This window comes from Hippopotamus amphibius, chromosome 2 (genome assembly GCF_030028045.1).
Source record: "Hippopotamus amphibius kiboko isolate mHipAmp2 chromosome 2, mHipAmp2.hap2, whole genome shotgun sequence".
Classification (NCBI taxonomy): domain Eukaryota; kingdom Metazoa; phylum Chordata; class Mammalia; order Artiodactyla; family Hippopotamidae; genus Hippopotamus; species Hippopotamus amphibius.
In genome coordinates this window covers 147,261,628-147,277,054 of record NC_080187.1, presented here as the reverse complement: position 1 = coordinate 147,277,054, position 15,427 = coordinate 147,261,628, and the positions used below count along the sequence as shown (strand labels likewise).

At 44.0% G+C, this 15,427-nt stretch overlaps 1 protein-coding gene across 8 annotated transcripts in view; it reads left to right on the top strand.

The window, feature by feature from the left end:
- The window catches only part of ABHD2 (abhydrolase domain containing 2, acylglycerol lipase), a 108,583-nt gene that overhangs the window by 71,657 nt on the left and 21,499 nt on the right, over positions 1 to 15,427 (top strand). For all 8 annotated transcript variants that reach the window (XM_057721534.1, XM_057721538.1, XM_057721540.1 and 5 more), the window contains one exon: positions 13,267 to 13,450. In XM_057721534.1, the coding sequence (XP_057577517.1) occupies positions 13,267 to 13,450 (184 nt within the window). The remainder of the gene's footprint in view (positions 1 to 13,266; positions 13,451 to 15,427) is intronic.

The following is a 15,427-nucleotide window of genomic DNA, read 5'->3' as shown; positions in this document are numbered from 1 at the left end:
ATAAGGACACCAATTATATTGGGTTAGGGCCCGCCTCAATGACTCCATTTTAACTTAACTACCTCTCTAGAGGCCCTGTCTCCAAATACAGTCACATTCTGAGGTACTGGGGCTTAGGACTTCTACATGTGAATTTGGGGAGGACACAATTCAGTCCATAACGTAAACATAGCATAATACCATCAGCACACCTAAAACATTAACAGTATTCCTTCACAGCCGTTCAGTTTCCCCAGCAGACTTCTTTCTTTGTTTTTTGTTTTTATTTTTGGTGTTTTACTTCTGAATTACAGTTTGCTCAATTTAGGATCTAAATCAAGTCCCATATATGGCAGTTGGCTGAAAGGTTTCTTAAGCCTCTTTGAAATCTCCTTCCCTTCATTTTTATTTGGCCCCCAGTGAAGTCAGCCTCCTCCATGTGGGGTGACTGCATGTGACATGAAGGGGGCTTCTGATCCCTGGGACATGCCACAGCCCATCCAGAATATACATGGGCACCGGGCCCTGGCCTGAGGGGCCTACTGACCTCAGGTCTGCCCAAGTTCTATGTGGAGGGCCCGTCTCTGGTCTCACCAGGCTTCTTCTTGTCATTTATTTAATTTTATTTTATTTATAAACTTATTTATTCATTGATTTTTATTTTTTGGCTGCGTTGGGTCTTCGTTGCTGTTGCTATGTGTGAGCTTTCTCTAGTTGCAGCGAGTGGGGGCTACTCTTCGTTGCGGTGCGCTGGCTTCTCATTGCGGTAGCTTCTCTTGTCGTGAAGCACAGGCTCTAGGCATGCGGGCTTCAGTAGTTGTGATCTGTGGGCTCAGTAGCTGTGGCGCACAGGCTTAGCTGCCCCGCAGCATGTGGGATCTTCCCAGCCCAGGGCTCGAACCCATGTCCCCTGCATTAGCAGGTGGATTCTTAACCACTGAGCCACCAGGGAAGTCCCTCTTCTTGTCATTTAGAACTGGACCAAGAAGATGGCACCTTCTCGGAGACCCCATCCATGACTCCCCTTGGGCCCCAGTCATTATCTAATCCCCCTCCTCACATTCTTCAAGGCACTTATGATTTGGTGAAATGGTGTATTTGTTTACATGTTTATTTTCCTGTCTCTCCGTCCCCAAAGTCCCCTCTACGAGTGCTGGGGGTCTTTGTGCTCCTGCTGCAGCTCCTCGGGGCTTCGAACCCTGCTTGGCCCATAGAAAGTGCTCACTAGGTCGGTGTTGCCTGAGTGAGGACCGAGGGGAAGGATGGGAAATGACAGTTTGTGGATAGAAGGTGATGTTGTGGACTAGCGTGTCTTGTGGACTAGCGTGTCTTAAACAGGTGTGTCTCACGGTTGTGTGACCTGCCCCTGTGCAAACCGTGTTGCTCTGGAGCAGACGACAGGCCTTCCAGTCACTGTGATACCCTCCTGGCCTTTGGAAACATCAGCATGGAGCCCTCATCCTTCTTTTCCTGTTTGCCACCCCCACTCAGACCTCTCTTTCTGAGAAAATGGCCAAAGACCTTTTCCTGCTTATCAAACTAACTCTATTCTAAACCACGTAAGCACTAATCCCTTGTTATTGGGCATCTTTGCTGATGCGATCAAAAACTGTTGAAAATAGATCTCTTGAACAGAAGAATCTCCTAAACGAATAACCGTACTTTCTTGTGACTTAGAATCACACGAATGCTTCGTGCTGCCTTTGAACAGTAAATTCATCAAGGGAAATCCTGCATGACAGCAGTTACCATTTATGTCTCACTGACAGAGCCAGGCACACACTGGACACGCACGGGTGTTACTTCCCTTGATCTTCCTGATGCCTCAGAGGCAGGCGTTAGTGTCCCCACTTCCCAGGCTTAGGGCGGTTAATTAAGTACCTGGCTTGGGCGTCACACAACCAGTAAGTGGCAGGACCAGCATTCACGCGTGATTCTTAACCCCAACTCAACACCACCTCTGTCATAGTGTTCATTTCCTGTTTAGGATATTGCTTATTAGAAGAAAGAGGAGCAGGGAGATAGTGGAGCATTCAAAAGAGTTGTCCCTGCTATGGTGGTAGTGGTCATTACTGTTTTATTAGTAGCTGTTGCTTACATAGCACTTGTCATGTGCCAGGCACTGTTCTAAGTGCTTTATAGGATGTATTAAATCAGTCATCCTCCTTTTACAGATGAAGAAACTGAGGCTCAGCGAGGTTGAGGAACTTGCACCTGCTGTACAGCACAGGGAACTCTACTCAATACACTGTAATGACCTAGATTGGAAAAGAATGTTAAAAAGAGTGGAGACATGTGTATGTATAACTGATTCACTTTGCTGTAGTGCTTACACCCGAAACTAACACAACATTGTAAGTCAGCTACACTCCAGTAAAAAAAAAAAAAGTTCAGTAACTTGCTCCAGATCACGACACTGACGAGTGGGAGATCCAGGTTTCCACTCCAGGCAGTCTAGTCCTGGAGTCCACGCTTTTGAACAACAGGCTACATAGCCTTTCCGTGTGAGGGACTGTATCCTGCCAGTGCTTCTAAGGAGTAAGGAAATAGTTCCCAGTTGGTTACATTTTAGGTTTAAGGCAAAAGAGCAGCCATGAGCTTCTCAGAGCCACAGAAATAGGCCTGGTGGGTTTGGGCTCTGGTGTTTGTTTATCTCACATCCTACAGACACTCGTGAGGCCAGACCCTGTGATGAGAATACAGGCGGGAATCCACGTCCCAGCTTTTCTGAAGCTCCCATTCTAGCGAGGAACAGCTCACCATCGAGGGACTGGGGGGGCGGGGGGCGGGGGGAGTCCCAGTCAGTCTACTTGTTGGCTGGGCTTGTCCACAAAGAATATGTACCAACGGCAGCCTTTTTAAGGACAGAGGCCAGATTTCAGTTTTTAATTTTTATATTATGTTTTTGTTAATCTCCCGCATCTAGTGTATCACATAGAGAGAGATGCTCAGGAAATGCCTGCATAAGGAAAAAGCAGCGTTTCAGAGTCCAACAGATGGGAATTTGAATTCCACAGTCGGGGAAGTTAGCATTCATATAAAAGTACACAGCATGGGGTCCAGCAAATACCAGCAAATGGCAATGGTTACTGTCTTTATTAGTCTTTCACTCTTACTTTGTGTTTTCTGTGAGCCCACTTAGAGGAGAAAAGGCAGAAATTTACTTGGACAGTTAAGTCGCCTAGCCTCTGCGTCAGCTTCAAATAGTTGATCACCTGTGAACTTTCACAAGGGCCAATTTGGGAAGCTGTGTTTACTGAGTTTAAATTTCTGTTTCGAGTTTGGTCTGACTTCTGACTCTTTTTACATGTGTGGATGGCACGGCCCCAGCGGTTATTTTGAAGGATGCGGTGCTTGCTTTGCAGCTTTATAACCTTCAGTATTGGCTCCTTGCCAAATCTGGTGGGCCCTGCGGTGGGGGAGTCACACATCTCCAGCTCCGTGTTGCTGGCTTCTGTATTCAAAGGCAGTACTGGCAAGTTGTTTTTATTGTAGTACATGTTTATTAGCTATATTTAAAATTTTATTTTAAAATTATTTTTAAAATTATTTTCATTCTTTAAAAAAATTCTTCATTACTTGCCTCACAATCGTTCATAGATTTTTTTTAACCAGCAGATATTAAAGATTTCCCTTTTGACGAATTAAGTGACATTATCTGATCTGAGCAAAGACAAAATGTGAAACTGTTAGAATGACTAGTAGAACCCGCAAGGGTAAAAGTTATCAGTCTTTTGAATTTCCTATTTAAATAGGATACTTTGCTGGATCAGACTGGGCCCAAAACCCTATCATCTGGATGAGCTCAATGAATAATACTTGAAAATGAAGGAAGACATAGAAGTCTTGAAGATTTTTTTGAAATGTTATTTCTCATACAGAGGCTAATCTTTAGTTGGAACACTGCAGTAGTGGACAATTGACTTAATTGATTTTCTAACCTAGACAGTGTTTGAAATATGAGTGATTTTGTCAGTGATGCTGCAGGGGACCAGTTAATTCTGGAAGTATTCTTCTCCTTCTTTGTCTTTGGCTCAATGCCTTATCCCAACAGTCCAGTATTCATATTTAGAGCAAGGTAGCGCTAGATCAAGTCCACCAGCCGAAGAAATGAACTAAAAACCAGAATAAACCAGTTGTGGTTATTCTCACCTCCATTTCTAAGACTGACTCTTGAAGTCTTATGACCAGAAAGTTAAGAGCCAAGTGAACAAAGGGTCCATGAGTTTGATCTTGATTAGAGAAAAAATTTAGGATTTTTTTAAAACTCTTTTCTATGTCAATGAAAAGAATAAAAGTAATAACCTGGCATTGGCCCCCCTAAGATGACTGAGTCTCTTAGAATTATGAGCCTCCTAAGAACTTATGACTGAACACCAACCTAGGACATTTTGGCATCTCAAATGTTTCAAACTATTTAAATTCCCTTTTCCTGTGAGTTTAAACAGTGAAGTGGGCCCTTCCCTTATTTCTGAACATTTGGCTTTCTTACATTAGACATCAAGCTGAGAAGGGGTGCCTGAAATCACAGCATCATCTTCTATTGCTTGGGGGAAGAACTCATTAATGTGCAGTTGGATTTAATACTGGAATTTCTTTGTTTGTTTTTTAAACTGTCTTTTGGAATCTCAATGTAAGATCAGAAAACTGCCTTGCTTAGAGGATAGCATTTCCATCTTAGAAGGGAGGGAGGCCCTGTACCTGGGGTGACCATATAATTTAGCATCCCAACTGGGTCACTTTTGATAGTGAAAGAGGACCTAATAACTGCATCAGAATAAAAGAAAAACTCCAGGACTCTCTCAGGCAAGCAAGGGTGTATGGTCCCCCTGCCGTACAGCATGCTGTAGAGATCACCCATGATCCAAGACATTTTACCACAAAGAGTTGCAGACCGTAATTTGCAAGAAGCTTCTACTTTGTACTGCTCAGCCTACCCGAAGATATTTGATTAGATTATGAACATAAATGGTTCTCTAACTTTCTCACATCTACCGTCTTAACTGATGCAGACTCCGCTTTGAACTGTATTCATGATTCCAGATGACAGCCAGGAACTGTGTCGCCTCTGCAGCCGCCGAGTGTTATCATGGCAGAAGGACACCGTGGGAAGGGAGGAGGGAGGACAGGTGGGTGAAGAGAGAGGGAGAATGGGAAAGTGAAGGCAGTGAATTTGCAGAAGCTCAGCCATCTTAGTAAAACATCTGACCAGACCATCTGCTGAGAGTCACCGAGCATTGAGAGGGTGCCCAGGGAGGGGCGCAGAGTTTAGGGCATGTGTTGGGGAGTAATATTGCGAACAGAACTGTGGAGAAGCACCCACGGGTCTGCCCTTTCAGGCTGGGATCTGAATATTTAACTTTCTGCCAGAAGAGGGCAGTTTTCAGCATCCTGTTCCTGCAGAAACAAAGCCAAAAGCACTCATTTGCGAAAATCTTTGTTTCAGAAATAAAGACAAGGCCAATTAATAGGGTGGGCAAAGAGGCCGCTCACTTTATTTCTACAGCTGTTTTCTTCGCGAGTGACTCAGCTTTGCAGTGCCTTGCCCGCAGCTCTCAGAAGTGACTCACACACCTTCACTATGAAAATGCTAGGGGCTGCTGGGCTCACAGCTGCCCGCCAGCAAGTCAAGCTGGCCAGATCATTCTCTTGGGTTAAATTTAGTGGGAAGCGTGTTTAGGTGGTTCTTTCCCGTCCCCTGCACAGTCATGCTGGCTGATACTGTGTGTTTTCATGCCACGTGAGTCAAACTTCCTTCTTACCCAGTTCACACCAGCGGCACACCCACCATATGCCTGGCGTGGAAGATACAGAGATGACTCAAAGTCTCCATCCACAAGGGACACCAAGTGTCTGGGTCCTTGTATTTGAGCCTACTTAGTCACGTTAGTGCCATTTTGGGGAATATGGCTTTGAAATTGTTGCTTTCAGGCAGCCTTAACGTTGTCTTTATTTGGGGGAGGGAGATACAAGAAAAAGGTCTTTCCTGTCCTTGGCGGTTTGCTTTCCCAAGATAGGCCTGTGGTACTCATCTCTCTAAGGCCAGGTTAGTGACTCATATTTCATCTTGTCTTAAAAAGCTGCAGCAAGATTATATGAAGGCCTACTGTATAGCATAGGGGGGAAAAGGGTACAATCTGTTTGCAGGACATGTATTAAGTTAACCTTAAAAATGCATTCCACGGGGATATGTGTATAAAAACAGATGATTGAACTTGGTGTACCCCCCCAAAAAAATAAATAAATAAATAAATAATTTTAAAAAAATTTTAAAAAAATGCATTCCAATGTACATTAGGTGCAGACAAATACTGTTTGATTCCACTTATGCAAGGTACCTAGAAGAGTCACATTCACAGAGTCAGAAAGCACACTGTTAGATGCCAGGGGCCATGGGGTGGGAGGGAAGGGGGAATGGGGAGTTAGTGTTTAATGGGGACAGAGTTTCAGTTTAGGCAAGTGAAAAATTCGGGAGATGGATGATGGTGAGAATTGTACAACAATGTGAATGTACTTATTGCCACTGAAGTATACAGTTAAATATGGTTAAATTTTTTTAAAAAGTGGGCTATAGAAACGTTTAAAAAAAAGATTATGTACCTAAATCTTGTTACTGGTGCTAATCTTTGAAGGATTAAATACATAGAACCTCATTAAAATCCTCCTAGTATTAAAAATCAGATTGCTGCAGATCTTAACAAAAGAGCCCAGGGAGGGCTTCCCAGACACAGAGGGTGTTTGGTAACTGACATCAGATGGAGATCATGGGAGGACACAGCGTCTACCAGAAGGCTGATCCTGGAGCTGGGTGGACACCATGTCCTTGCCTTTCCCTTGCCTGGGAGAGAGGGCAGCTCTTCACAAAACACCCAACAGTTTATCCAGGATTACGCAGGCCTGGCCTTTTATCCAGATCAGACGTGCTTGGATTTAATTAAATTGAGGCTCCCAAAGTGCCTACACAATTAGCTGTAATTGCTCCTCAGTAGTGTAGCAGATCTGAGTTACAAAATCCGAGTTTTATAACTGCCCCAGTGACATCTGAACGTCTCCTCTAAGTCTCAAACCTGGATAAAGATAGATAGGAATCAGATGGTGAGAAAGTAAGGCTTTCACAATCAAAAAATAAATCCCAGCAGTATAATTACATACATTTAGGATACAAGGCAAATGACTTGGGCTTTGGGGTTAGACATGGGTCCAAAGCCCATTGCTCCCACTCACTCACTCACTGTGTAAGGTTGGGGAAGTCATTTTGTCCTTTTAAATCTGCTTTCTCATCTGTGTGTAAGTTCCTAGTACAGGACCTGGAACATAGTGCCTCCTTCCCATTCATTTAGGTGTTACCGATTGAGTGCCTGCTAAACACCTGGCCCCACAGATACAGTGGTGCACAAGACCAAAAATATCTTCACTTTATGGCGATTTGTAATCTAATAGAGGTTCATTCAATGTTAGAACAAAACTTAAAGATACAAAGAATTAGCCAAGGGATGAAAAAATTAGGCAGACTCAAGGAAATGGTGGTAGTAACAGTTGAAAATAAATCCCTCACTACCATTTCTTATGCAGGAAAATAATGTCCCCATCACAAGCTGCACACATCACTACCCCAGCATGAGGGATGTGTTGGGTGTATTTAGCATAGTTGAAACTGGTCCAAGGAGATTTAAACATCTTTTTAAGGAATTATTCTTTAGATTTTTAAATTCTTTTATTAAAAGAATAAAAATTTTATTAAAAATAAAAACTTAATTTTTTTATTCTCTAGATTTTTTAACTGGCTGGATTTTTATTGAAAAAGTAATATGTATACACAGTAAGAACATTCAAACGGTGCAAAAGTCTATATAACAATGAGTCAAACTATGTTTTCCTCCCACCCTAACCCGCGGTCCTCCTCTTCAAGTAAACAATATCTGCTACAGTTTTTCAGCAAATATTCAATCAGATATGTGCACATATAATCCCTTAAAAACACAAGTAGACACAGGAGATGGTGCCATCCCAGTGCTCCACCCTTGTTTCTGTCCCTCAGTAAGCTGGCTCGGAGTCATTCCGAATCAGCAGCTTGGACTCTAGTCATTCTTTTTCACAGCAATTTAACCGGTCCTCTACTGATGGAAATTTAGGTTATTTCCAATCCTTTGCTGCTGCAAACAGCGCTGCATTGAACACTCTTGCACATATATCTCTGCACACATCTGCAATATAAAGTCTCCCAAAGTGGAATTGCAGGACCAAATATTTGTCCTTTTAAAAGCATTAATAGATGTTACCGTATTGCCTTCTGAAGGCTATTCCAGTGCCCGCTCCCACATGAGTGGCCTGGTACCCACACCCTCCCCACTGCTGGGTATCCGCAAACTTTATATTTTCTAATATGGGCAGTGGAAAAAGATTGTGAATTGTTTTAATTTGCATTTATTTAATTATGAGTGACTGAAGCATCTCTCTGAACTGCCCCTTTTAAAAGACAAAAGAAACAGAAAATTGAAGATTTTACCCACCTTTCCTATCAGCTCAGACAGGGGTTTTCAAAGTGTGTTCCCTGGACCAACATTGCCTGGGAACTTGTTAGAAATGCATTTCTCATCCCACCCAGGCCTCCTGAATCAGAAACTCTGAAGGTGGGGCCTAGAAATCTGTGCCTTAATGAGCCCTCTGTTTAGACCCCACCCCTAGAGTTTCTGATTCAGTAGGTGGCCTGAGGCATAAGAACTTTCATTTTGAACAATTCCCAGGCAATGCTAATGCCTCTGGGCCAGGGACCACACTTTGAGAACTGCTGGGTTAGTGCATTTTTCTTGCAGTAATATTTAACCTTGATGCAGCTTTTCTGATTCACTCTATAAGAACGATTACGAGAGAGCAATTATATGTAGTTAGAGCTTTAAAGATTGTTTTTGTTAGGAGTTTGGTGGGCCCGGAAGAGGTGCCCGGTTGGGTTGAGCAAGAGCTCACCCACTACGGAAACCTGGCTTTAAAGAAATATTTGGAAGGCAGCTACCAGGGCCACAGCCCTGCTTCAGAAGCTTCCAAAAGGCAGAGCAGTGCCCCCATGTGGGAAGGTTGCTTACTGCAAGTTGAAAGGGAAGTCTGAAAAGGCTGGCTCGGAGACTAAGTGAGCGCATGCCTTAAAAAATGCTTTCTCCTATCCATCTGAGCTGAAGAGATCCTTGTTCCCTAGACCAGTGGTTCTCAGCCCTGGATGCCTTTGGAATCACCTGGAGAGCTCGTAAAAGAACACGCATACCAGGTCCTCCCCTCAGATATTCTGATTTAATTAGTTTGGGGAGGGCCCAGGCATTAGTATTTGTTGTTTTACAAGATCCCCAGTTAATTCTAATGTGCGATCAGATCAAAGAACTGCTTTGGAGAAGTATTTAGAAATCTAGATTGGCCTTTTCAGGTGTTAAGCTACAATTCCTTGTTTAAGTGATTTTTTAAAATTGTGGTAAAATACACAAAGGTTTACCGTTTTCATCATTTGTAAATGTACAGTTGAGTAGTGTTAAGTACATTCACAATGTTGTGCAGCCAATCTCCAGAACGCTCTTCATCTTGCAGAATTAAAACTATACCCATTACACAACTCCCATTGTCCCTCCCTCCAGCCCCTGGCAGCCACCATTCTACTTTCTGTCTCTATGAATTTGACTACTCCTGGTACTTCATATAAGTGGAATCATACAGTATGTGTCCTTTTGTGTCTGGCTTATTTCACTTAGCATGATGTCCTCAAGGTTCATCCATTGTGCAACGTGTCATAATTTCCTTACTTTTTAAGACTGAATAATATTCCATTGTATACATGTACCACATTTGGTTTATCCATTCATCTGTTGATGGACACTTGGGTTGCTTCCACCGTTTGGCTGCTGTGAATAAAGCTGGTATGAACGTGGGTGTACTTAAATGATATTTTAAAAATAAAAGCGAAGTAACAGTTATAATAATCGTTAACATTGAATATGCACTATGTCCTGGTCTAAGCCTTTTACCAATATCACTTTACTCAGTCCTGCAACCAACTCTATAAGGTATTCACCATTATTGCCCCCATTTTACAGATGAAGAAACAGACCCAGAATGGTTTGGTAACTTGCCCAAGGTATTTTCCAAAGTTCCCTCCGGATAAAAATCATTTGGATTGCTTGTTAAAAGTACCCATTGCCAGACCCCATCCTGTATCTGTGGACTCTGAGCCTCCAGCAGGGAGCCCAGAGGTGTGGATTTTCCTGGTACCCCAGGACTGGCTTGTCATCACGGGAAGCAGTTGGGGCCACTAAATGGGCCTACCTTAGACAGTGTGACCACAGAGCTCTTTCACTCAGCCATGAGCCCAGAATGCCTCATTAAGGCTGTGTTTTTAAGGCCTCTTATGGCCTAAGAGAGGTAAACAAATATCTCTAACAGGATTTCTGATTTTTTTATTTGTTTTGTGCCTGAGCAGCTGTGATATCAGCTGAGTGTGTTTAAAGACCCCCTCTTTTACATCACATCTCTGCATTTTAAACCTAGCATTTCCTAGAGATATAACATTCCTTCTATTGCTACCTTTTTTAAAAAAATTATTTTTTTATTTATTCATTGGCTGTGTTGGGTCTTCTTTGCAATGCGTGGGCTTTCTGTAGTTGTGGAGAGTGGGGGCTACTCTTCATTTCAGTGCGCAGGCTTCTTATTGCGGTGGCTTCTCTTGTTGCAGGGCACCAGCTCTAGGCACGCGGGCTTCAGTAGTTGTGGCGCTTGGGCTTAGTTTCTCTGCAGCATGTGGGATTGTCCCAGACCAGGGCTCGAACCCGTGTTCCCTGCATTGCCAGGCAGATCCTTAACCACTGCGCCACCAGGGAAGCCCCTGTTGCTACCTTTTTAAAAAGAGAAACTTGGATAAATGACCTAAGTAGGGACAAAAGTCTGGCATTTCAGATTCCAAAGTTAAGAGTCAGGGTTCCCTCTGGACCAGCTTGTTTGTTCTGCCAGGAGGCTCTCACCAGGACCCATCAGAGGCCGTCAGAATCCACTCAATTCATCAGCTATTTATTGAAGGCCTGCAAGGTGCCCCAGCTTCTGCTGGGTGCAGGAGGGAGAAAGATAGGAGACTTGATCTCTTATATCTCACTGGAGAAAAAGAGACATGCTTCCTTCTCAGGGGACACCTGGGCCTTTCCATGTTGGGAGGAGCAGCTCTTGGCCCCTAGTTTTTCCCCTAGTCTTAAGCACCTTTTGCCACCTTCTGAGCCTCAGGAGCTCCCAATACTTTGAGATTGCAGTCATCAGTCACAGTCTGGGGGATTTTGTCTGGAAAGAGACATGAGGGGGCCTCCAGGAGTGTCGGGAATGTTCTATATCTTGATCTGCACAGCGGTTATGTGGGTGTAAAATGCACAGATTCATCGATTATGCACTTTCCTGGGTGTATGTTATACCTCATTAAAAATAAAAATAAAAAGAAGGCAGCTTTATGTGTACTGTTATGCAATGACTTCCAAAACATATTGTTTAAAAAAAAAACAACACAGTACTAAGCAATATGTATGCTGCCATTGGTATTTTTAAAAAGAATATAGAAAAGTACCTTTTACCACATCTTTTATGTCATTTGAGTTTTGTGCCATGTGCATGAGTAACCTACTCAAAAAAATTTTTTTAATGCAGATTCCTGGGCCTGGCCACCATCTTACTGAATAATCTTCTTTAGGGATGAAGCCCAGGAATGCCCGTTTTTAACACCGTCTTCTGGTGATTCTGTGTACCCTGTGGGTTGAGAGCCTCTGCGTGGGGCTGTGCTGGCCTGGCCTAGGCTGTGTCCCACTGTAAGAGGAAGACAGATCCAAAGAGGAGCTTGCCCCGGCTCAGAAGGTGGTGTCCCTCAGGGTTTGCAGGTTAGGAAAGGAGCCATTCAACTGTCTTAGGAATGTCCAACCCTCTGAGCTGGATTTGATAGCAGGAGGATGTGGAACAAGTCTGTTTTCATTTTTTTTTTTTTCAGCGAACAAAATCCATATTGTCTTCGTGCTGGTCTGTCTTGTACATACTTCTTGCCCAAATCCCCCACTTTCCCTGTTAGATTTCATTTTAAGATGTCTCCCTGCCAAGTCTGGGGTTGGACGTGAGAAGATGTGCTGAACCCCTTCACGTATATGGCCACTAACCTCCTCCTCTTAGCAAAGCTGAGACAAAATATGACTTCACCAACTTCCCAAGGGGACACCAGTTGACCTCATCCCTCCTGGGCAAACTCGGCCCAAACACCCTCTCTGTTCAGAAGTCTCCTCTGTGTGTTTCTGAATGGGTCTGTCTCCCTTGGCACCTGTTCCTACGTCACTGAGAACATTTTATCCTAATCCCACAGAGCATCTTGGCCGTCTCTCTGGACTGAAGTTTGTTTCTCCTTCCCTTCCCCATACTGACAAGGCTATCCTGTAAATAACATCCACTTGGTACTTTTCTTAACACCATGAATCTTTGTACATGTGGGTATAATATCCTATTTTGTAGCCTAAGAAGCTAATCCCAAAAAGCATTGCTCTTGCTTTTGTTTACATATGTGTGCTAACACAGGTGCTCGTGCACACCCTACATATCTGTTTTGATTTCTGTGAGTATCCAGATAGGTTTCTCACAAACCATCTTTAAAGGAGCATTGCACAAGGGTTTGATACGTGGTCTCTACCCTCATGGGCACTACTAATGCCATGTTTCCTTTTATACTGAGGGGCATCTGGGAACTTCGCTGCAAGTAGCCAAAGAGAAGTCTGTCTGGCTGGATGTGTGTCTCCCTCTCTCTCTACACACGTACACACACACACACACACACACACACACACACACACACACACCCTATACAGTCATCCCTCAGTATCCTCAGGGGATTGGCTCCGGGATCCCCATGGATACCAAGATCCACAGATGCTCAAGTCCCTTATCTAAAATGACATAGTGTTTTTACATAACCTATGCACATCCTCCTGTGTACTTTAAAACGTCTCTAGATTACTTATAATACCTAATACAATGTAGATGCTGTGTAAATAGCTGCTGGTGCATGGCAAATTCAAATTCTGCTTTTTGGAACTTTCTGGGATTTTTTTTTTCTGACTATTTTCAACCTGTATTTGGTTGAATCCACAGATGTAGCACTGGCAGATACAGAGGGCTGGCTGTATACATATGTATCTCTCTCTGTTAGTATCTTGATACCCACTTAGTCACCTTCCAGCTCACATTTTCTCCAATCTTTGTTGCACCTGAAATAACCAAGTCATCTTACCCCTCTGCCCACAGGCTGCACCTGGGAATTTGGAGCCATGGTAAACTACATCAAGAAGACATATCCCCTGACCCAGCTGGTGGTCGTGGGCTTTAGCCTGGGTGGGAACATCGTGTGTAAATACTTGGGGGAGACCCAAGCCAACCAAGAAAAGGTTCTGTGCTGCGTCAGCGTGTGCCAGGGCTACAGCGCACTGAGGTAAGTAATCCCGGCTGTGTGCACCCACTTCTTTCTGCCGTCGGTCCTCCAGTTAGCGCACGTTTATTGAGATGCCCTGGTGCACCAGACACTGGCCCATGAAGAGCAGGGGAAATGCTGGGGCAGACTGGGCAGAAATTTCTGGGTCTTGGATTCACCTTGTTTTGCTTCCATATCATACACTGGAGTTGTCCTGTCAGACTCCTTAAGCCTGGGGTATGCAGGTCTATTCGGGGAGCGGATCTGTAATTGAATAAGCCAAAGCCCCCCTTAGTAGCTGCTGTTTCCCTCTGGAGTCTCTGTGAGATGACTTACTCTGTTCATGCTCCAGGAGTTTTGTAGAACTGTGGGTTTATGAAAACACAGGAGACTTGGCAAACCAGGGTCTGAGAGCTGGGCCTTATAACCCAGGTTCCTCCTATCTACTAAAGAGTTGAGTCTCAGATGGCATCTGGAAAGGATACATAGAAACCATTTGATCTGTGCCCTCACCATCAAATAGTCATCTCTCTCAGGCATCCAAGAATCACACAGAAGAGGTGACCTCTCCCCTTAGTCTCCTGATAGCAGAACGTGGCAGGATGAGTCCTAGGAGGGCATTGTCATCTGCTCTGACCCCACTCCCCAGATCAGTGTTGTCCTAGATCACTTCAGAGTCATCAACACACACTCACACACACACACACACTCATACACACACACACATCTCTCCAGACTCTAAATGCATTCATATTTTTTCCTGTACTCACTTCTCATGATCATGTCTTTTGTATCACAAATGGGTATGACCAGTTATTAAAGAACTCTTGAAATCCAAAAACACACAAAAAAGTAAAAACAAAAACAAAAATAATCCCTGATTGATCCAGTCTAATGCCAAACAGTTCTTATAGTTAATTAATGAATCCTTCCTTTTTGCCTCATCTATATCTCTCATGGTGTAGTTTAAACTATTTTTGTCATTTTCTAATAGATAAGGGGCTATGTTATTTCTAAAAATATCTATTACTGGAATTTGAAGTCAACACATCCAAAAGGCAAATGCAGACTCAGAATTCAGCCTCTGCCTGAGCCTTAAAGCTGGCCAAAACGGAGAATTTAAATGTACCCAAAAATAGATGTGAAAGACATCCCTGCTGGAACCTTTCCCGAGTTCCAGGGCCAAGGCCTGGGTCCCAGTTTTCCTCACCTGCAATATGGAGATGACAATAGTAATAAATGGTACCTACCCCATGGCGCCATTGTGAGGGTCAAATGAGTGAATGGGTGTGAACTGCTTGGAACAGTGCCAGGCACACAGAACGTTAAGTAATGGTTAATTGTCATCATTATTCACTGTAAACTGGGAAGTGGGCTAGATCAGTGGATCACAAAGACCAGTCTAGCGAACTAGCGATGGCCTCGCTTCGTTAAGAATCGCTTGGGGGATCATGTTAGAAATAAATTCATTTTCCAGGGCCCCAGCCCTGGAGATCCTGATTCATGAATCTGGGGCCCAGGGCCGGGAATCTGCATTTGGACACACCTCACAGGTGACTCCTGAGATTTAGCCACGTTTAGCAGTCGTTGGGCCTGGGGACCTCAGCGGTCTCTCCAGCTCTAGTATTGCGGGACTAGGCTAGTCCCCTTGTCCTCCTGATGGAAATCCTCCCCTTCACTCCCCTCTACACTCTGGTGAGCCAGGACATGTTCCTCTAGGTTGGCTTGGCTAGAAATATTCCACTCCGGATTTGTAGCCATTACGTAACCAGTTAACCAGAGTCCCATCCTGCCCAGTGACTGGGATATTAGAGCAATGAGCAAAGGGCCCGCCGCAAGATCCGAGGAAGGAGGCCCCGCCTGCTCTCACCTGACAAGTGGTCCAGTTTTTGCCAAGGCTTCTAGATGTGTAAAAATCAGAATCGCTGGAGTCCTTTCCTAAACCAAGTGCTGGACAATTACTGTGAACACTGACTTTGTGTTCAGAGAGCACTGGAT